The sequence below is a fragment of the Hemibagrus wyckioides genome, linkage group LG06, assembly GCF_019097595.1.
Source record: "Hemibagrus wyckioides isolate EC202008001 linkage group LG06, SWU_Hwy_1.0, whole genome shotgun sequence".
NCBI classification, from domain to species: Eukaryota; Metazoa; Chordata; class Actinopteri; order Siluriformes; family Bagridae; genus Hemibagrus; species Hemibagrus wyckioides.
Window position 1 is genome coordinate 44,419,659 of NC_080715.1, and position 17,920 is coordinate 44,437,578.

The 17,920-nt window shown below is 40.7% G+C and overlaps 2 protein-coding genes across 2 annotated transcripts; both read right to left on the reverse strand.

Moving 5' to 3' along the window:
- Positions 1 to 255: 255 nt before the first annotated feature.
- Positions 256 to 1,242, reverse strand: LOC131353862 (trace amine-associated receptor 13c-like). Its single transcript, XM_058390937.1, has one exon. It carries the CDS (start codon positions 1,240 to 1,242, stop codon positions 256 to 258), a length of 987 nt encoding a protein of 328 aa, XP_058246920.1.
- Positions 1,243 to 13,404: 12,162 nt separating this feature from the next.
- Positions 13,405 to 17,661, reverse strand: LOC131353892 (trace amine-associated receptor 13c-like). Its single transcript, XM_058390971.1, has 3 exons — positions 17,555 to 17,661; positions 15,406 to 15,671; positions 13,405 to 14,146 (listed from the first exon to the last, which is right to left on the reverse strand). The coding sequence occupies exons 1-3, from the start codon at positions 17,659 to 17,661 to the stop codon at positions 13,455 to 13,457; spliced, it is 1,065 nt and encodes a 354-aa protein (XP_058246954.1). The 3' UTR covers positions 13,405 to 13,454.
- Positions 17,662 to 17,920: the final 259 nt, after the last annotated feature.

Here is a 17,920-nt window from a genome sequence, read left to right on the forward strand (position 1 = left end):
TTAAAAAGACTTTTAAATTGAATTTTAAAAATGTTATTCAAGGCAGGATATTGTCTAGGCATCCGAGTTATTTTTTTGGGGGGGTTCACTGATGCATACATCTTCTCCCAACATTCCATTGGTGAAGACAACACAATTGTTACTTATGCTGTTATAAATAAAAAAAATTGATGGAAGGTGTACTTTCTTTTTCCCATGACTTTATGTGCTTTTAAAAAGCTTTTCAGCACATCATCAGAAGCAGTGAAAATATGTTCATGATAGAACACTGATTAATGCAGAGTCTGTTTGAAATATTCTCATAGTTATGATTAATTTAATGCACCTCCTGAACCACGGGTAAAACAGAGCATAAATAAATGGATTAATGGTGGAATTAAGATAACTCACAATAATGAGTTTCTGAATAGTTTCTGTCCGTATTTCAATAACATTACCTAATAAACTATAAATAAAATATGGAAGTAAACACACCAGAAACACAGACACTAAAATGCCAAAGACTTTAGCTGCTTTTCTCTCAGATTTCATGGAGTGTGAGGTGATTTTCTGTGTTTTAGGCCGTGTGTGATTATTAAGCTCTCTGATAGCAGTGGCATGTTTCTTAGCAATCACAAACACTCGAGTATACAATATGATTATGACAGAAAGTGGAAATATAAAGGTTTTTACAAGATCAATTACAGACCAAACCTCATTCAGATAATAATTACATTCTCCAGGACACATTAAAGAATCCATAAAGTTTAAATAAAAGATTGTTATGGCATAAACCAGACACACAGAACAGTTGGAATAAATCACAATGCACATCCTCCTGCTACTGACTGTGTCTGTGTAGAGAAAGGGGTTTGAAAGAGCCACATACCGATCTACAGAGATCAAAGCAATATTATAGATAGATAAGCTCATGAGGACACCACTAATGAACAAAAAAACAATGCAGAAATGTTTTCCAAAAACCCAACATGACTCAATCGTCCAGATGAACATAGATGGCATGAGTAAAGCCCCAATGAAGAAATCTGTCACAGCCAGAGAGAGCACCAGCATGTTGGTTGGTGTGTGAAGCTGCTTGAAGTGAAGAACAGAGATGATGACCAGCAGATTTCCACACACTGTTAGCAGAACCACAGCAGCTGAACACACGTACAGTAAGATATAAACTGCAGGAGATACAGATCTCTCTGGACAGGAGAAATGCTCACAGCGATCAGACTGATTAAACTCCATCAGATTCATCAATACAGCATTTCTCTAATGTCTACAGAGTTTAACTAAATAATTCACCATTGTACTATAACTATAACTGTAGAAAGCCTTAAACTGTAAAAACAGAATGTCACCTGAGCTTATATGTCAAGCAGCTCAGGTGCTTTTATAGTTTAGAAATTGATCACGCCCCCTTGAGTTTGAGAGTCAGTATGATTTATTTGTTACCGTGCTAAAATAAAAAAGCTTAGGAAACTGGTTTGTAAAAAAGCCTCACCTAAATATCAACACAAAAAGCTTATGTTAAGAAAACCGGCACTATGGATAAATAATTGTGAAAAAGAGTGAAAACACCTTTTCAGAATAAATCAAGACAGCAGTCAAGTAGGCTTAATTGTCATTTCTCATATCACAAACAGAAGTATCAATAGGAACAAAGCATAGTTCCCCCAAAATTGATGTCAAAATGGGATGTTAGACAAGATGACAGGTAACACATTCACAAATTAATGCTGACAGCAGATTGTACATGATATAATATAGGAAACAAACTGTACAGTATAAATCTGCTAGACCGGGCCCTAATGTTCTGGTGCAAACAATCCATTGGAGAGGTGAGAGGGATCCTACTTGATGTTGCAGACCTTCCTTATACATGTATAATGTATACATACATCTATACATTATAGATGCAGACATATCTCAATATCAACTGTTCAAATGAGATTATTGTGTATTTTGGTCAGGAAAGACCATGGAATTAGAAGATGTGTCCAAACTTTTGACTGATAGTGTGTATATATATATATATATATATATATATATATATATATACACACACACACACACACACACACACACATTGATCTGGCATAACATTATGACCACCTGCCTAACACTGTGTTGGTCCCCCTTTTGCTGCCAAAACAGCCCTGACCCATTGAGGCATGGATTCCACTAGATCCCTGAAAGTGTGCTGTGAAATCTGGCACCAAGATGTTAGCAGCAGATCCTTTAAGTCTCCTTTAAGATCCTTTAATCCAAAATAACATCCACATGGATGGCAGGACCCAAGTTTTCCCAGAAGAACATTGCCCACAGGATGACATTGCCTCTGCCGGCTTTCTTTCTTCTTTCTTCCCATACTGCATGCTGGTGCAGTCTGGTCCAGTCTGCTCAAGAAAGCATCCCAGCGTCTCTTCTTCCTGAGATTACTGAGGAAGAATCACCTCTCTACGGACATAATGAATAATTTCTACTGTTGTGCAGTAGAGAGCATCCTAACCAGCTGTATTACAGTCTGGTACGGGAACTGCTCTGTCTCGGACCATAAATCAATTCAAAGGGTGGTGAAAACTGCCCAACGCATCATTGGGACCCCACTCCCTGCCATTGAGGACGTCTATAAGAAGCGGTGTCTGCGTAAGGCTTGCAGCATCGTGAAGGACTCCTCTCACCCTGCACATAAACTGTTTTCTCTCCTTCCCTCTGGAAAAAGGTTCAGATGCCTAAAAGCCAAAAGCAGCAGGCTAAGGAACAGTTTTTATCCCACAGTGGTTACCTTAGTGAATTAAACTTCACTAACCTCCTTACAGGGACAGTGACTTCCCCCCACATACTGATAAAGTGATGTAGTGATGCAGTGATGTAATATATCTCTGTAAATACTCTCTGTACATTTATCTGTATAGTCTGCACATAGACTATATACTAATATATGTATATTCATATTGGTATATATATGTGTGTGTGTGTGTGTGTATATGTATACTCCCTGCATATCCATCCAGCTGTAAAATTATTCATATTTATTCATATGTATATTTCATACTATTGCATACACTGTAAATTCATCTATATACACTATATTGCCAAAAGTATTCGCTCACCCATCCAAATAATCAGAATCAGGTGTTCCAATCACTTCCATGGCCACAGGTGTATAAAATCAAGCACCTAGGCATGCAGACTGTTTTTACAAACATTTGTGAAAGAATGGGTCGCTCTCAGGAGCTCAGTGAATTCCAGCGTGGAACTGTGATAGGATGCCACCTGTGCAACAAATCCAGTCGTGAAATTTCCTCGCTCCTAAATATTCCACAGTCAACTGTCAGCTGTATTATAAGAACGTGGAAGTGTTTGGGAACGACAGCAACTCAGCCACGAAGTGATAGGCCACGTAAACTGACGGAGCGGGGTCAGCGGATGCTGAGGCGCATAGTGCGAAGAGGTCGCCAACTTTCTGCAGAGTCAATCGCTACAGACCTCCAAACTTCATGTGGCCTTCAGATTAGCTCAAGAACAGTGCGCAGAGAGCTTCATGGAATGGGTTTCCATGGCCGAGCAGCTGCATCCAAGCCATACATCACCAAGTGCAATGCAAAGCGTCGGATGCAGTGGTGTAAAGCACGCCGCCACTGGACTCTAGAGCAGTGGAGACGCGTTCTCTGGAGTGACGAATCGCGCTTCTCCATCTGGCAATCTGATGGACGAGTCTGGGTTTGGTGGTTGTCAGGAGAACGGTACTTGTCTGACTGCATTGTGCCAAGTGTAAAGTTTGGTGGAGGGGGGATTATGGTGTGGGGTTGTTTTTCAGGAGCTGGGCTTGGCCCCTTAGTTCCAGTGAAAGGAACTCTGAATGCTTCAGCATACCAAGACATTTTGGACAATTCCATGCTCCCAACTTTGTGGGAACAGTTTGGAGCTGGCCCCTTCCTCTTCCAACATGACTGTGCACCAGTGACCAAAGCAAGGTCCATAAAGACATGGATGACAGAGTCTGGTGTGGAGGAACTTGACTGGCCTGCACAGAGTCCTGACCTCAACCCGATAGAACACCTTTGGGATGAATTAGAGCGGAGACTGAGAGCCAGACCTTCTCGTCCAACATCAGTGTGTGACCTCACAAATGCGCTTCTGGAAGAATGGTCAAAAATTCCCATAAACACACTCCTAAACCTTGTGGACAGCCTTCCCAGAAGAGTTGAAGCTGTTATAGCTGCAAAGGGTGGACCGACTTCATATTGAACCCTATGGATTAGGAATGGGATGTCACTTAAGTTCATATGCGAGTCAAGGCAGGTGAGCGAATACTTTTGGCAATATAGTGTATATATATATATATATATATATATATATATATATATATATATATATATATATATATATATATATATATATATTTGTAAATCCAATCTATATATAGCTTTTATTTATATATATCTGTATATATGTTCATATTGCACTGCTAACTTGCACTTCTGGTTAGATGCTAACTGCATTTCGTTGCCTTGTAACTGTGCAATGACAATAAAGTTGAATCTAATCTAATCAAATCTAATCTAATCTAATCTAATCTAATCTAATCTAATCTAATCTAATCCCCAGAAAAGTGACGCACACTCACCCTGCCATCCACTTAATGTAAAAGAAAACGTGATACATCAAACCAGGCCACCTTCTTTCATTGCTCCGTGGTCCAGTTCTGATGCTCATGTGCCTTTTGTTGGAACTTTTGACGATGCACAGGGGTCAGCATGGGCATCCTGACTGGTCTGCGGCTATGTAGCCCCATATGCTATAAACTGCGATGCACTGTGTATTCTGACACCTTTCTAACAGAACCAGCATTAACAATTTGAGCAACAGTAGCTCGTCAGTTGGATCGGACCACACGGGTCAGCCTTCGCTCGCTAAATGCATCAATGATCCTTGGCCGCCCATGACCCTGTCACCAGTTCACTGCTGTTTCTTGCTTGGACCACTTTTGACAGATACTGACCACTGCAGACTGGGAACACCCCACAAGAGTTTGCTCTCATCCAATCATTTACCATCACAATTTGGCCCTTGTCAAACTCACTCAAATCCTGACGCTTAACAATTTTTCCTGCTTTTAACATACACTACTCACAAAAAGTTAAGGATATTTGATGAGCCTCTACATGGCGACTCGGCTGATCCCAGAGGTTTTCTATGGGATTCAGGTCTGGAGAAAGTGCAGGCCACTCCATTTGAGGTACCCCAGCCTCCAGCAGCCGTTCCCTAATGATGCGACCTCAATGAGCTGGAGCATTGTCGTCCATGAAGATGAAATTAGGCCTGTGTTGTTCATGCAGGGACACAATGACTGGATTAATGATGTTATTCAGGTAGTATTGGCTTGTCACTGTACCATTCACAAGATGTAGGGCAGTTCTGTATTGAGTGGACACACCTGCCCAGACTGTAACACCACCACAACAGTGGCTGATGCATAGCGCTCTCCTTGACGTCTCCAACATCGTTGGTGGCCATCATTTCTGCTCAACGTGAATCGACTTTCATCAGAGAACAGCACTGAGGCCCACTGGTCCCTCGTCCAGAATAAATGCTCCCTGGCCCGATGCCTGTGCCATCTTGGAGGAGTTGGATTGCCTGTGCAATCACTGTATGGTCTAGGTATCGCCTCATGCTACCAGTAGTGACACTGACCCAAACCAAATGCAAAACTAGTGAAAAACAGTCAGAAAATGTCAGTGGCCTCCACCTGTAAAAACATACCTGTTTTGGGGGCCATCTCATTGTGGCCCATCTCGTGCACCAGAAACTGATTAACAACCCTCTCTGCTACTGACCAGATCAATATCCCAGGAGATTAATTGACTTGATGCTATACTCTGATTAAAAAAATATAATTTAAAACACGGAAAGTAAATGTTCAATATCTTAAATATTTATTGTTCAAGATTCTGCACTATTTCTGATCACTATTTAAATGTAAGCAAATATGTGATACAGACAATGTTAACTGGTTTGTAAAAAAAAAAAAAAAAAGTCAGATTTTCCTCATTCTTAATCACTTCTACTAAGGCATGTGTTTACATGACATTTTGATGGATTTGAAGCAAAATGGTTCATAACATTTTACACAAACTTGTGGAGTCCTGCTTGAGTGCACAATAAATTAAAACAAAGAAAGGTTTGTACCAAATACTCAGAAACTCTGAAATGCATGTCAATAATACAAACATTCTACTGTGTATTTTACTTCAGTTAAAATTTTCGATGTGTGTGTGTAGGGAAAAAGGGTAAAAAAAAAGGCTTTTCATGGCAGAACATTTATTAACGCTGAGTCTGTCTGAAATATTTGGAGAGTTATAATTAATTTAATGCACCTCCTAAACCACGGGTAAAACAGAGCATAAATAACTGGATTAATGGTGGAGTTAAGATATGCCATGACTTTCTGAATAGTTTCTAACTGTATTTCAATAACATCACCTAATAAACTGTAAATAAAGCTGCTTTACTTTAGCTGCTTTTCTCTCAGATTTCATGGAGTGTGAGGTGATTTTCTGTGTTTTAGGCCGTGTGTGATTATTAAGCTCTCTGATAGCAGTGGCATGTTTCTTAGCAATCACAAAAACTCGAGTATACAATATGATTATGACAGAAAGTGGAAATATAAATGTTACTAAAAGATCAATTACAGACCAAACCTCATTCATGGAGTAAAAACACTCCCCAGGACACAATACAAAACCTGTGAAGGTTCCACTGAAATACTGGAATGCTACGTTATACAATAGACACCACTTACAATTAACCACAGTGCACACAATCCTCCTAGAGATAGTTTTTGTGTAAAGAAAAGGGTTTGGAAGAGCAAAATGCTGATCTACAGCGATGAGAGCGACATTATAGATAGATAAACTTGTTAGAAAACCAGTAATCAACCACACACATGTGCAGAAATCTCTACCAAACATCCAACATGACTCAATTGCCCAGATGAACATAGATGGCATGAGTAAAGCTCCAATGAAGAAATCTGACACAGCCAGAGAGAGCACCAGCATGTTGGTTGGTGTGTGAAGATGCTTGAAGTGAAGAACAGAGATGATGACCAGCAGATTTCCACACACTGTTAGCAGAACCACAGCAGCTGAACACACGTACAGTAAGATATAAACTGCAGGAGATACAGATCTCTCTGGACAGGAGAAATGCTCACAGCGATCAGACTGATTAAACTCTGTCAGGTTCATGAAAACACAATGTTTAAAGAAATAGCTCACAGACTGGATACTACTAATGTAAAACAAACTGTAAAAAGTCACAATCAAATGTCTTATGACTACGACCCCGGGACTTTTACAGTTTAGAAATTGTTCACACCTCCTGAGTTTGAGTGACAGCATGATGCAGTTGATGTCATGAGTCACTGGTAAAAGAGTATGTATATTATAATAATTGTGCAAATCTGTAATAAAGCCTCAAATAAAAGGCAAAACAAAGTGCTTTTCTGGGAAAACCTGCATTCTAAATAGAGAATGTGTGGAAAAGGATGACAAAAACACATTTTTAGAATAAATCATTATGCAATAATGAGTGTATCCCTGTCACTTCATGCAAACTGCTATACACATAACTCACAGTATGATTATCATAAATAGAAACAACTGAAACACTGTTTATCTATTACTCTGCTCCCTTTTCTTTTTTCGGTTCCATCTTTCAGATCAGTCACAATCTGTTTTCCAGTGAGTGAGCTAATGCTATGCTAACTGATGAACAGCTTTATGACATTTTGATGGATTTGTTGCATTTTACATGACAGCAAAGACAGGAATGTACCAAATCTTCAGAAATTTGGACTTTGAGAATGGCCAATTAAAAATGCCCATAAAACGGCCATTTCTGTGAGGAGAGGAGTTTAACTTCACCCGGGTGTAAAGCGGCGAACGTATGCAGTTAGGAGGTGCTTGTTAGGGCCCGAGCACCGAAGGAGCGAGGCCAGAGGCCTTGCACCGTAGGTGCGGAAGCCCTATTGTTTTCTTTAGAATTTTATATTTATTTATTTTTTTATTTTTTCAACCTTTCGGGGCATTTTGGACCCCTTAACATGCTCAAAAACTCTTGAAAATCAGCAGACAGGTTGGAATCTGCGGCCATTAGGACGTCACCGTGGCTCAGCCCTGGGCGTGGCAGACACCCGTCACAGCACCCCCTGGAAAATCTTGCTGCATAGCTGATACACACTTACACGCATCCATGTACAACTTGGGACACACTTAGATCTCATTGAACTGAACAATTTTCACACTGCATGTCATTAAGTCTAATCCACAGGAAGTGAGGTATTTTGAGTTGTTTGCAAAACGCACCCAATGGAATTTGAAATACTCCTCCTAGGGAATTGATACAACTGCCACCAAACCCAGGCTAATATGATCTCAAGACATTGATACAACCGCCACCAAACCCAGGCTAATATGATCTCAAGACACTGATACAACCGCCACCAAACCCAGGCTAATATGATCTCAAGACATTGATACAACCGCCACCAAACCCAGGCTAATATGATCTCAAGACATTGATACAACCGCCACCAAACCCAGGCTAATATGATCTCAAGACACTGATACAACCGCCACCAAACCCAGGCTAATATGATCTCAAGACATTGATACAACTGCCACCAAACCCAGGCTAATATGATCTCAAGACATTATTATAACCGCCACCAAACCCAGGCTAATATGATCTCAAGACACTGATACAACCGCCACCAAACCCAGGCTAATATGATCTCAAGACATTATTATAACCGCCACCAAACCCAGGCTAATATGATCTCAAGACATTGATACAACCGCCACCAAACCCAGGCTAATATGATCTCAAGACATTATTATAACCGCCACCAAACCCAGGCTAATATGATCTCAAGACATTGATACAACCGCCACCAAACCCAGGCTAATATGATCTCAAGACATTGATACAACCGCCACCAAACCCAGGCTAATATGATCTCAAGACACTGATACAACCGCCACCAAACCCAGGCTAATATGATCTCAAGACACTGATACAACCGCCACCAAACCCAGGCTAATATGATCTCAAGACACTGATACAACCGCCACCAAACCCAGGCTAATATGATCTCAAGACACTGATACAACCGCCACCAAACCCAGGCTAATATGATCTCAAGACACTGATACAACCGCCACCAAACCCAGGCTAATATGATCTCAAGACATTATTATAACCGCCACCAAACCCAGGCTAATATGATCTCAAGACATTATTACAACCGCCACCAAACCCAGGCTAATATGATCTCAAGACACTGATACAACCGCCACCAAACCCAGGCTAATATGATCTCAAGACACTGATACAACCGCCACCAAACCCAGGCTAATATGATCTCAAGACATTGATACAACCGCCACCAAACCCAGGCTAATATGATCTCAAGACATTGATACAACCACCACCAAACCCAAGCTAATATGATCTCAAGACACTGATACAACCGCCACCAAACCCAGGCTAATATGATCTCAAGACATTGATAATGCAAAATATCTCAAACGGTTCAGCCGTGAGAAGCCCTTAAACTTATGGCGAATAAAACGAAACAGGAAGTGGCTAATAACTTCTGTGTACATTATGTGATCTACATGAAACCTTAGGATTATGTTAAGCATTGAAAGCTAATCACACTGATATGACAACTGAGTCTCGGTCATAGCGCCACCAACTGGCAGCAGGAAGTGTGTCACTTTTTGAAATCTGTAATATTTTCTCCCTTACTTTCACCTGATTTGGTTCAAAATCAGTCAGAATAATGTCAGGACATGGCTGATGTCAAACTGTGAAGGAATTTTTGATATCTTGAATCGTGTTACTATGGCGACGATTTACCTGAGAACATAATAGAAGAAAATGAATCTTCTCATATCTTACGAGTGGAAAGGCCTAATGTTCCAAAATGTTTCACATAGAGAGTGTAAATGTTTATGAGAAAGTCCAGTGTGGCTGGTCCCCGGGCGTGGCACAGGGCTGTCACAGCGCCCCCTGGAACTTTGTCAGAAATATAGCTGCTCAGCTCATCTTCCCTTGGACATATATGCATGAAAGCTGGTAAACATATAGATCTCATTGAGGTAAATGACGTTCATCCACCTGTCATGGGATCTGCTTAACAGGAAGTCAGTTATTTTGGGATGTTTGAAAAACGCACACAATGGAATTTGATATACTCCTCCTAGGGGATTTGTATGATTTTGACCAAACATGGTCCAATATGATGGATCAATATGATGAAGACATTGAGGATCTAAAGTTGATGAGGGATTTTTGATCTCAAACGGTTCAGCCGTGAGGAGCCCTTAAACTTATGAGGAATAAAAGGAAACAGGAAGTGGCTAATAACTTTGGTGTCTATTGTATGATGTTCATCAAACCTCAAGTTTATGTTAAGAGAAGAAAGCTGATCACATGGCCATGACTACTGTCAGTGTCAGTCATAGCGCCACCAACTGGCAGCAGGAAGTGTGTCACTTTTAGAAATCTCTAATATTTTCTCTTCCTTTCACCTGATTTGGTTGAGAATCAGTCAGAATAATGTCAGGACATGGCTGATGTGAAACTATGAAGGAATTTGTGATATTGTGAATGTTGTTGCTATTGTGAGGACATAATAGAAAAATATTAATGTTCTTATATCTTAACAGTGGAAAGACCTAATGTTTCAAAAAAATGTACATAGAAAGAACACCTGGTTGTGAGTGATTCTGCTTAGTTTCATGATTTTGTGACGCTCAAACGGCTCACAACAAATTTTTACATTTATCAGTCCATTGACTGGACATGGTTTTGGCCTGACTCCTGCAGTACTAGACTATGTCCACTAGAGGATCTTTCCACTTCATTTTAATTTTTTTAAATATGGCTTCATGTTCACAATTTATATATACAGAGTCAACCAAAAAATGTATATATAGACTTCAAGAAAAGAAAAAGTAGACATTTTTTCCTGGGTGACTCTCTCTCTCTGTATATAAAATGATACAGAAATATAGTTTAGAGGGAGAGTCATTGTCCCTTTTCACATCACTGGACATTGCTATGATCTGTTTCATTACACCCAAACTGTCACTTTTGCCCTTATATAGTTTAGACGGAGAGTTAGTGTTCTTGTTGCCATCAGTGGACTTTGGTGTGATCACTTTCATTAGACCCAAATTGTCACTCTTGTCCTTTTGATATTTCCCCTTTTAATGCATGTACCCACTGTGCCCACTGTGTCTGGTGCGCCTGGGTGGCGATGGCACCGTGTAGTGATGGCCCATAGTGCGAGGGCCCGTCATTGCTGCTTGCAGCTATATTTTCTCCTTTGGACTTCAACGTTGCTGCCAATTGTGTTTTTACTGTGGAAAGTCAGGTTACCATTGTGGCATCTGTCCCAAGAAACCCATGTATCAGAATTATAAAGTGGGCTGGATATCTAGTATGACCAGTATGACTGTGCCTATCAAATTGCAACATAATCATGAGTTCCTTTTCTTGTAGCCCTAGTGGACTCTGGAGTTAACCTAATCGACCATCAGCTTGTTGAAGAATTGTGGCTACCTACACTACCATGCAGCACTCCAGTCCACATCACAGCTGTAGACAACCAACCCATTGGGGGGGGGGGGGCTACATCACCTGCCAAACCATCCCTCCATGTCTGACTTTTTCACACTTAACGACTTTCTTTGTATATTATTTCCTTCCCTACCAACTCAATCATCTTGGGGTTCCCATGGCTCCAATTACACAACCCAGTAATTTGTGGAATGTGGTAGCTTAGTAGTTAAGGTGCTGGATTACAGATCAGAAGGTTGTGAATTCAAATTCCAGGTCCACCAAGCTGCCACTGCTGGGTCCCTGAGCAAGGCCCTTAACCCTCAATTGCTCAGTTGTATAAAATGAGATAAATTGTAAGTCACTCTGGATAAGGGCATCTGCCAAATGCCAGAAAATGTAATTTCATGGACAAATAAAGAACTTATCCAGTGGTCTACCTAATGCCTTAACCAATGCTTCCACAACCATGTAACCCATCTATGTTTAACTATTTCTGTGGAAAGCTTTGAGGCTTGGGCATGAACGTTTTTTAGCATAGAAAAAGCCACCAAGTTTCCTCCTCACTGGTCTTGGGACTGTGCTATCAACTTGCTGCCAAATGCCATGCCTCCTAAATGCTGGATATACCCTCTATCCAACCCAGAAAGCCAGACCATGGAGAAATACATTGACAAGACTTATGCAGCAGGGTACATCTGCCCCTCCACCTCTGCTGTCCCCGCAGGATTCTTTTTCATTGAGCACCATCTTTACACTGGTTCAACAATGAATGCTTCTAATATTAGACAATGACTGATTTGCTTTCTTTTCTTTAATGAATGCAATTTGTAGAAATGGAAAAATTTTAAATGCAGAAAGATCGAATGATTATAATGATTATTATGTAATGATTAACAGCAACGTTTTTTTAAACGATTATATTTTGTATGATCTTTAAAGAACTAAGACTGTAACAAAGTAACTAACACTTGTATTAATTGATGTTTTTTAATAAAGGAATAATAATTAATTAATTCAATTGGCTATTTATTTAGACTTGAGGCTTTTTCCATATTCCTCACCTGGAGCACGAATTTCAGGAAGTTGCTAACATTAAGTTTGATTTTGCTCAGAGATTTGCTTGTTTATATGGATGTTTTCTGAAATCATAGTAGTTTAGTGAACCTTAATATAAAGCATTACCATTTCTGCAAGAAATAAAGTATACATTTTTCCATTTATTTTAGTGGGATATTGTTATAACCTGATTTTATAAACCAGGTTGGGTTTAGTGCTTCATTCAGTTGTTTTTTTCATACTACATTCACAAAAGAACAATCAGTGTGCAGTATTTTGCAAGATAAAATCATTTTTGTGCACTTCTGCAACTAGAAATAAAACAAGGCATAGATAACAGGATTAGTGGATGAATTCACATAATTCCCTCAGATAAGGAAATTTCTATAAAGTTAGAAAGTCTAGAAAGTTATACAAAAATGAAAAACCTGTACATCTATCACTCTACCACCGTTTCTCTTCTGTCAGTTCAGTCACATTCCATTTGGTAGTAAGCGAGCTAAGGCTATGCTAACCGATGGACAGCTAGACAACATTTTGATGGATTTTATCCGAAATGGTGCATAACATTTTACACAAACTTGTGGAGTCCAGCTTGAGTGTGAAAATACTCAAACTCTAAAATTCATATAAATATTGCAAACATTTTACTTATCACTTAAACTGCTATGAATATAAGCTGTAATAAAAAAATGCTTAAAAATTTAACTTTTGGATGTGTGTATGTGTGTGTGTGTGTGTGTGTAGGGAATAAAGGTGAAAAAAGCCTTTTATGAAAGAACATTGATTAACGCAGAGTCTGTTTGGAATATTTGCAGAGTTATAATTAATTTAACACACCTCCTGAACCACGGGTAAAACAGAGCATAAATAACTGGATTAATGGTGGAATTAAGACAAAACACGATTGTGACTTTCTGAAATGTTTCTGCCTGTAGTTCGATAATATCACCTAATAAACAGTAAATATAACATGGAAGTAAACACATCAGAAACACAGACACTAAAATGCCGAGGACTTTAGCTGCTTTTCTCTCAGATTTCATGGAGTGTGAGGTGATTTTCTGTGTTTTAGGTCGTGTGTGATTATTAAGCTCTCTGATAGCAGTGGCATGTTTCTTAGCAATCACAAAAACTTGAGTATACAATATGATTATGACAGAAAGTGGAAATATGAATGTTACTACAAGATCAATTGTGGACAAAACCTCATCCAGGATGAATAAACATTCCCCAGGACACATTTCAGGTCTTGTTAAGTTTCCATTGACATATATGAGTGCCAAGTCATACCCTAGCACCATACACCAATTACAAAATATTACTACACACATTTTTCTCACAGAGACTTTGTTCAGGTAAAGAAATGGGTTAAAGAGAGCTAAACACCGATCAAAAGCGATCAGAACAACGTTATATATGGATAAAGCCATGAGAAATCCAGCAGTCGACCAAACATACACTATATTGCCAAAAGTATTCGCTCACCCATCCAAATAATCAGAATCAGGTGTTCCAATCACTTCCATGGCCACAGGTGTATAAAATCAAGCACCTAGGCATGCAGACTGTTTTTACAAACATTTGTGAAAGAATGGGTCGCTCTCAGGAGCTCAGTGAATTCCAGCGTGGAACTGTGATAGGATGCCACCTGTGCAACAAATCCAGTCGTGAAATTTCCTCGCTCCTAAATATTCCACAGTCAACTGTCAGCTGTATTATAAGAACGTGGAAGTGTTTGGGAACGACAGCAACTCAGCCACGAAGTGGTAGGCCACGTAAACTGACGGAGCGGGGTCAGCGGATGCTGAGGTGCATAGTGCGAAGAGGTCGCCAACTTTCTGCAGAATCAATCGCTACAGACCTCCAAACTTCATGTGGCCTTCAGATTAGCTCAAGAACAGTGCGCAGAGAGCTTCATGGAATGGGTTTCCATGGCCGAGCAGCTGCATCCAAGCCATACATCACCAAGTGCAATGCAAAGCGTCGGATGCAGTGGTGTAAAGCACGCCGCCACTGGACTCTAGAGCAGTGGAGACACGTTCTCTGGAGTGACGAATCACGCTTCTCCATCTGGCAATCTGATGGACGAGTCTGGGTTTGGTGGTTGCCAGGAGAACAGTACTTGTCTGACTGCATTGTGCCAAGTGTAAAGTTTGGTGGAGGGGGGATTATGGTGTGAGGTTGTTTTTCAGGAGCTGGGCTTGGCCCCTTAGTTCCAGTGAAAGGAACTCTGAATGCTTCAGCATACCAAGACATTTTGGACAATTCCATGCTCCCAACTTTGTGGGAACAGTTTGGAGCTGGCCCCTTCCTCTTCCAACATGACTGTGCACCAGTGCACAAAGCAAGGTCCATAAAGACATGGATGACAGAGTCTGGTGTGGAGGAACTTGACTGGCCTGCACAGAGTCCTGACCTCAACCCGATAGAACACCTTTGGGATGAATTAGAGCGGAGACTGAGAGCCAGGCCTTCTCATCCAACATCAGTGTGTGACCTCACAAATGCGCTTCTGGAAGAATGATCAAAAATTCCCATAAACACACTCCTAAACCTTGTGGACAGCCTTCCCAGAAGAGTTGAAGCTGTTATAGCTGCAAAGGGTGGACCGACGTCATATCGAACCCTATGGATTAGGAATGGGATGTCACTTAAGTTCATATGCGAGTCAAGGCAGGTGAGCGAATACTTTTGGCAATATAGTGTATATGCAGAAACTTGATCCCATAATCCAGCAGGACTCCATTGTCCAAATGAACACTGGAGGCATGATTAAAGCGCCGACAAGGAAATCTGACACAGCCAGAGAGAGAAGAAGCATGTTAGTTGGTGTGTGAAGCTGCTTGAAGTGAAGAACAGAGATGATGACCAGCAGATTTCCACACACTGTTAGCAGAACCACAGCAGCAGAACACACGTACAGTAAGATATAAACTGCAGGAGATACAGATCTCTCTGGACAGGAGAAATGCTCAGTGATCAGACTGATTCATTAAAACAGCATTTAAAAAATTCTACAGGATTTAAAAGAATAACTTGTTATTGCTGTTACTACTGGAAAATGGTGACGATACAAATCGTTTTAAATGTCAAATGAGTTATGGCTCAAGCGGCTCTGGTCCTTTTATAGTTTAGAAAATGACTGACAGCTTTATGTGCATGATGTCATGCTCCTAAAGTGCGCCTATTTTTATGATAATCTAAAACAAAGAATTAAAAATATTTTTAAAAAAATGCATATTCATAAAGAACTTGGTCCCTATATCAAAAAGAAAATATAACATACATGATCAAGAAAGTGTTGTAGTTTTTATCATGCGATTTTTTTTGTACAATTATCCTGTGTTAGCACGCATAGAATAAACATTATATATACAATTTTTATGGCTCTATGTCTGGTTTATATATCAGCTTCAAACTAGCACAAGCAGTGGTAGCTACTGACCAAAACTAATCCATGAGCATTTGTTTACAATTAACATGAGACAAGTGAGACAAGTTAGCACACAGAGGTCGGCCATGGAGCCCAGGCTTACCTGGTCCAGACCTTTTCTCCAAATAAAGTAACTGAATCAATATACACAGTGTATAACCTGGGGACTTTGAGGATGACCAATTGAAAATGGCCATAAAATGCTCATTTCTGGGCCATTTCTGTTTTTGAATTTACTTGGTTTATTGGATTTGCCCTTTTGAATTGTTTGCCTTGCTGACTGTTTTTGACTGTCTGCTTGTTTGCTCACATTTTGCCTTTGCCTGCCATTTATGCTCTGTTTGCTTGGTTAATAAATATCCATTCTCTGCACATGGATCCTGCTCATCCTTCGTTACAGAATACTTCACCACCAATGGGTCCAGCAGACGTATCTCTGCTCCACGCCCTGCTAGCTCAGCATTGACAAGCACTCGCGGCTTACCAAGAGCAGGTCACAGCACTTCAGGGCACCAACAACCAGCTCCAACAAGTCCTCATTAACACTATGGGATCTTGTAATGAATCCATGTACACGGTGCCACCGGACAAGTTTGACGGCTCTGCAGACTGATGGGGTTCATACAGCAATGTGAAGGATTTTTCACACACCAACTAGATACTTACTGCAAGGAATCCACTCAATGCGCTTTTCTCCTTACTTTACTTACCAGACGAGTGTTGGATTGGGCTATGGCGGTGTGGGACAGTGACACCCAGGTACAATCTTCATATTCACATTTCATGCAGCTAATTCGGGATGTTTTTGAACACCCTGCTGGCGTATGGGACATCTCCCTCCAACTGCTGCAACCCCCAAGGTGGGGATACTGCGGCAGACTATGCCCCTACTTTCGTACACTGCCAACACAAAGCAGCTGGAATGACCTGGAACTCAAAGCGGTATTTTGAGAGGGCCTCAACACTACGTGCTTATCTGCCACCAACCTCCTTGCGCATTTACCATATTAATCTTCCCAGTCTGGAAACTTCTGAGTCCATGCAGATAGGCCAAACTCACATATCTGCTGAAGAACGCCAATGCTGCCAATTGTGGTCAACCTGATCAGCGTTGTGTGCTCTGCCCCGAAAAGACAACCACACAACTCTCTCAGGTGAGCCTTCCCCATTCTTCTCCAAGATTTCAATTGCTGGTTCGGATTATCCATGGTAATTGTCATTCTAATGTGCCAGCCCTAGTTGACACAGGACTGGCTACCAACTTGTTCAGGAACTACAACTTCCCACTACCAGTCAGAGGTTCCCACTAAGGATCTCAGCGGTAAACAATCAACCTATCACATCGCCTTATAACTCATCATACGACACCCATAACACTACAGATCTGCCTTTTTCATACGGAAGAAGAAATCACACTGTTCATCATGTCATCACCTGCTAACCAGTTCATCCTTGGATTTCCCTGGTTCCAGACCCATGATCCTTGCATCTCCTGGACTGATAAAGAACTCACGCAATGGTCCCCCCACTGCCAGCATCATTGTTTCTGTGTTCTGTGTTCCAGTCATTTGTCAACAAGATTTTTAAGGACCTCATCAACCACTGTGTGATAGTGTATATTGATGATATTCTCATTTACTGTAAAAACTAAGAGTCCTATGTGACTCACGTCTGCCAGATATTACAGAAACTTCTCCAACATCATCTCTTTGCCAAAAGTGAGAAATATGAATTCCATCAGTCCTCCATCACCTTCCTATGGTACAGTATCAGCAACAGGGGAGTGAAGATGGCCTCTAG

Bases quoted from the DNA above. Each gene is read 5' to 3' on its own strand.
- LOC131353862 (XM_058390937.1), bottom strand. From the start codon at position 1,242: ATGAATCTGATGGAGTTTAATCAGTCTGATCGCTGTGAGCATTTCTCC.
- LOC131353892 (XM_058390971.1), bottom strand. From the start codon at position 17,661: ATGATGCTGGCAGTGGGGGGACCATTGCGTGAGTTCTTTATCAGTCCA. The intron at 15,672-17,554 runs GTGATGACATGA...TTAATGAATCAG, and splicing joins AAGGATGAACTGGTTAGCAG to TCTGATCACTGAGCATTTCT. The intron at 14,147-15,405 runs GTTTCTGCATAT...TTGGCAATATAG, and splicing joins CTGCTGGATTATGGGATCAA to TGTATGTTTGGTCGACTGCT.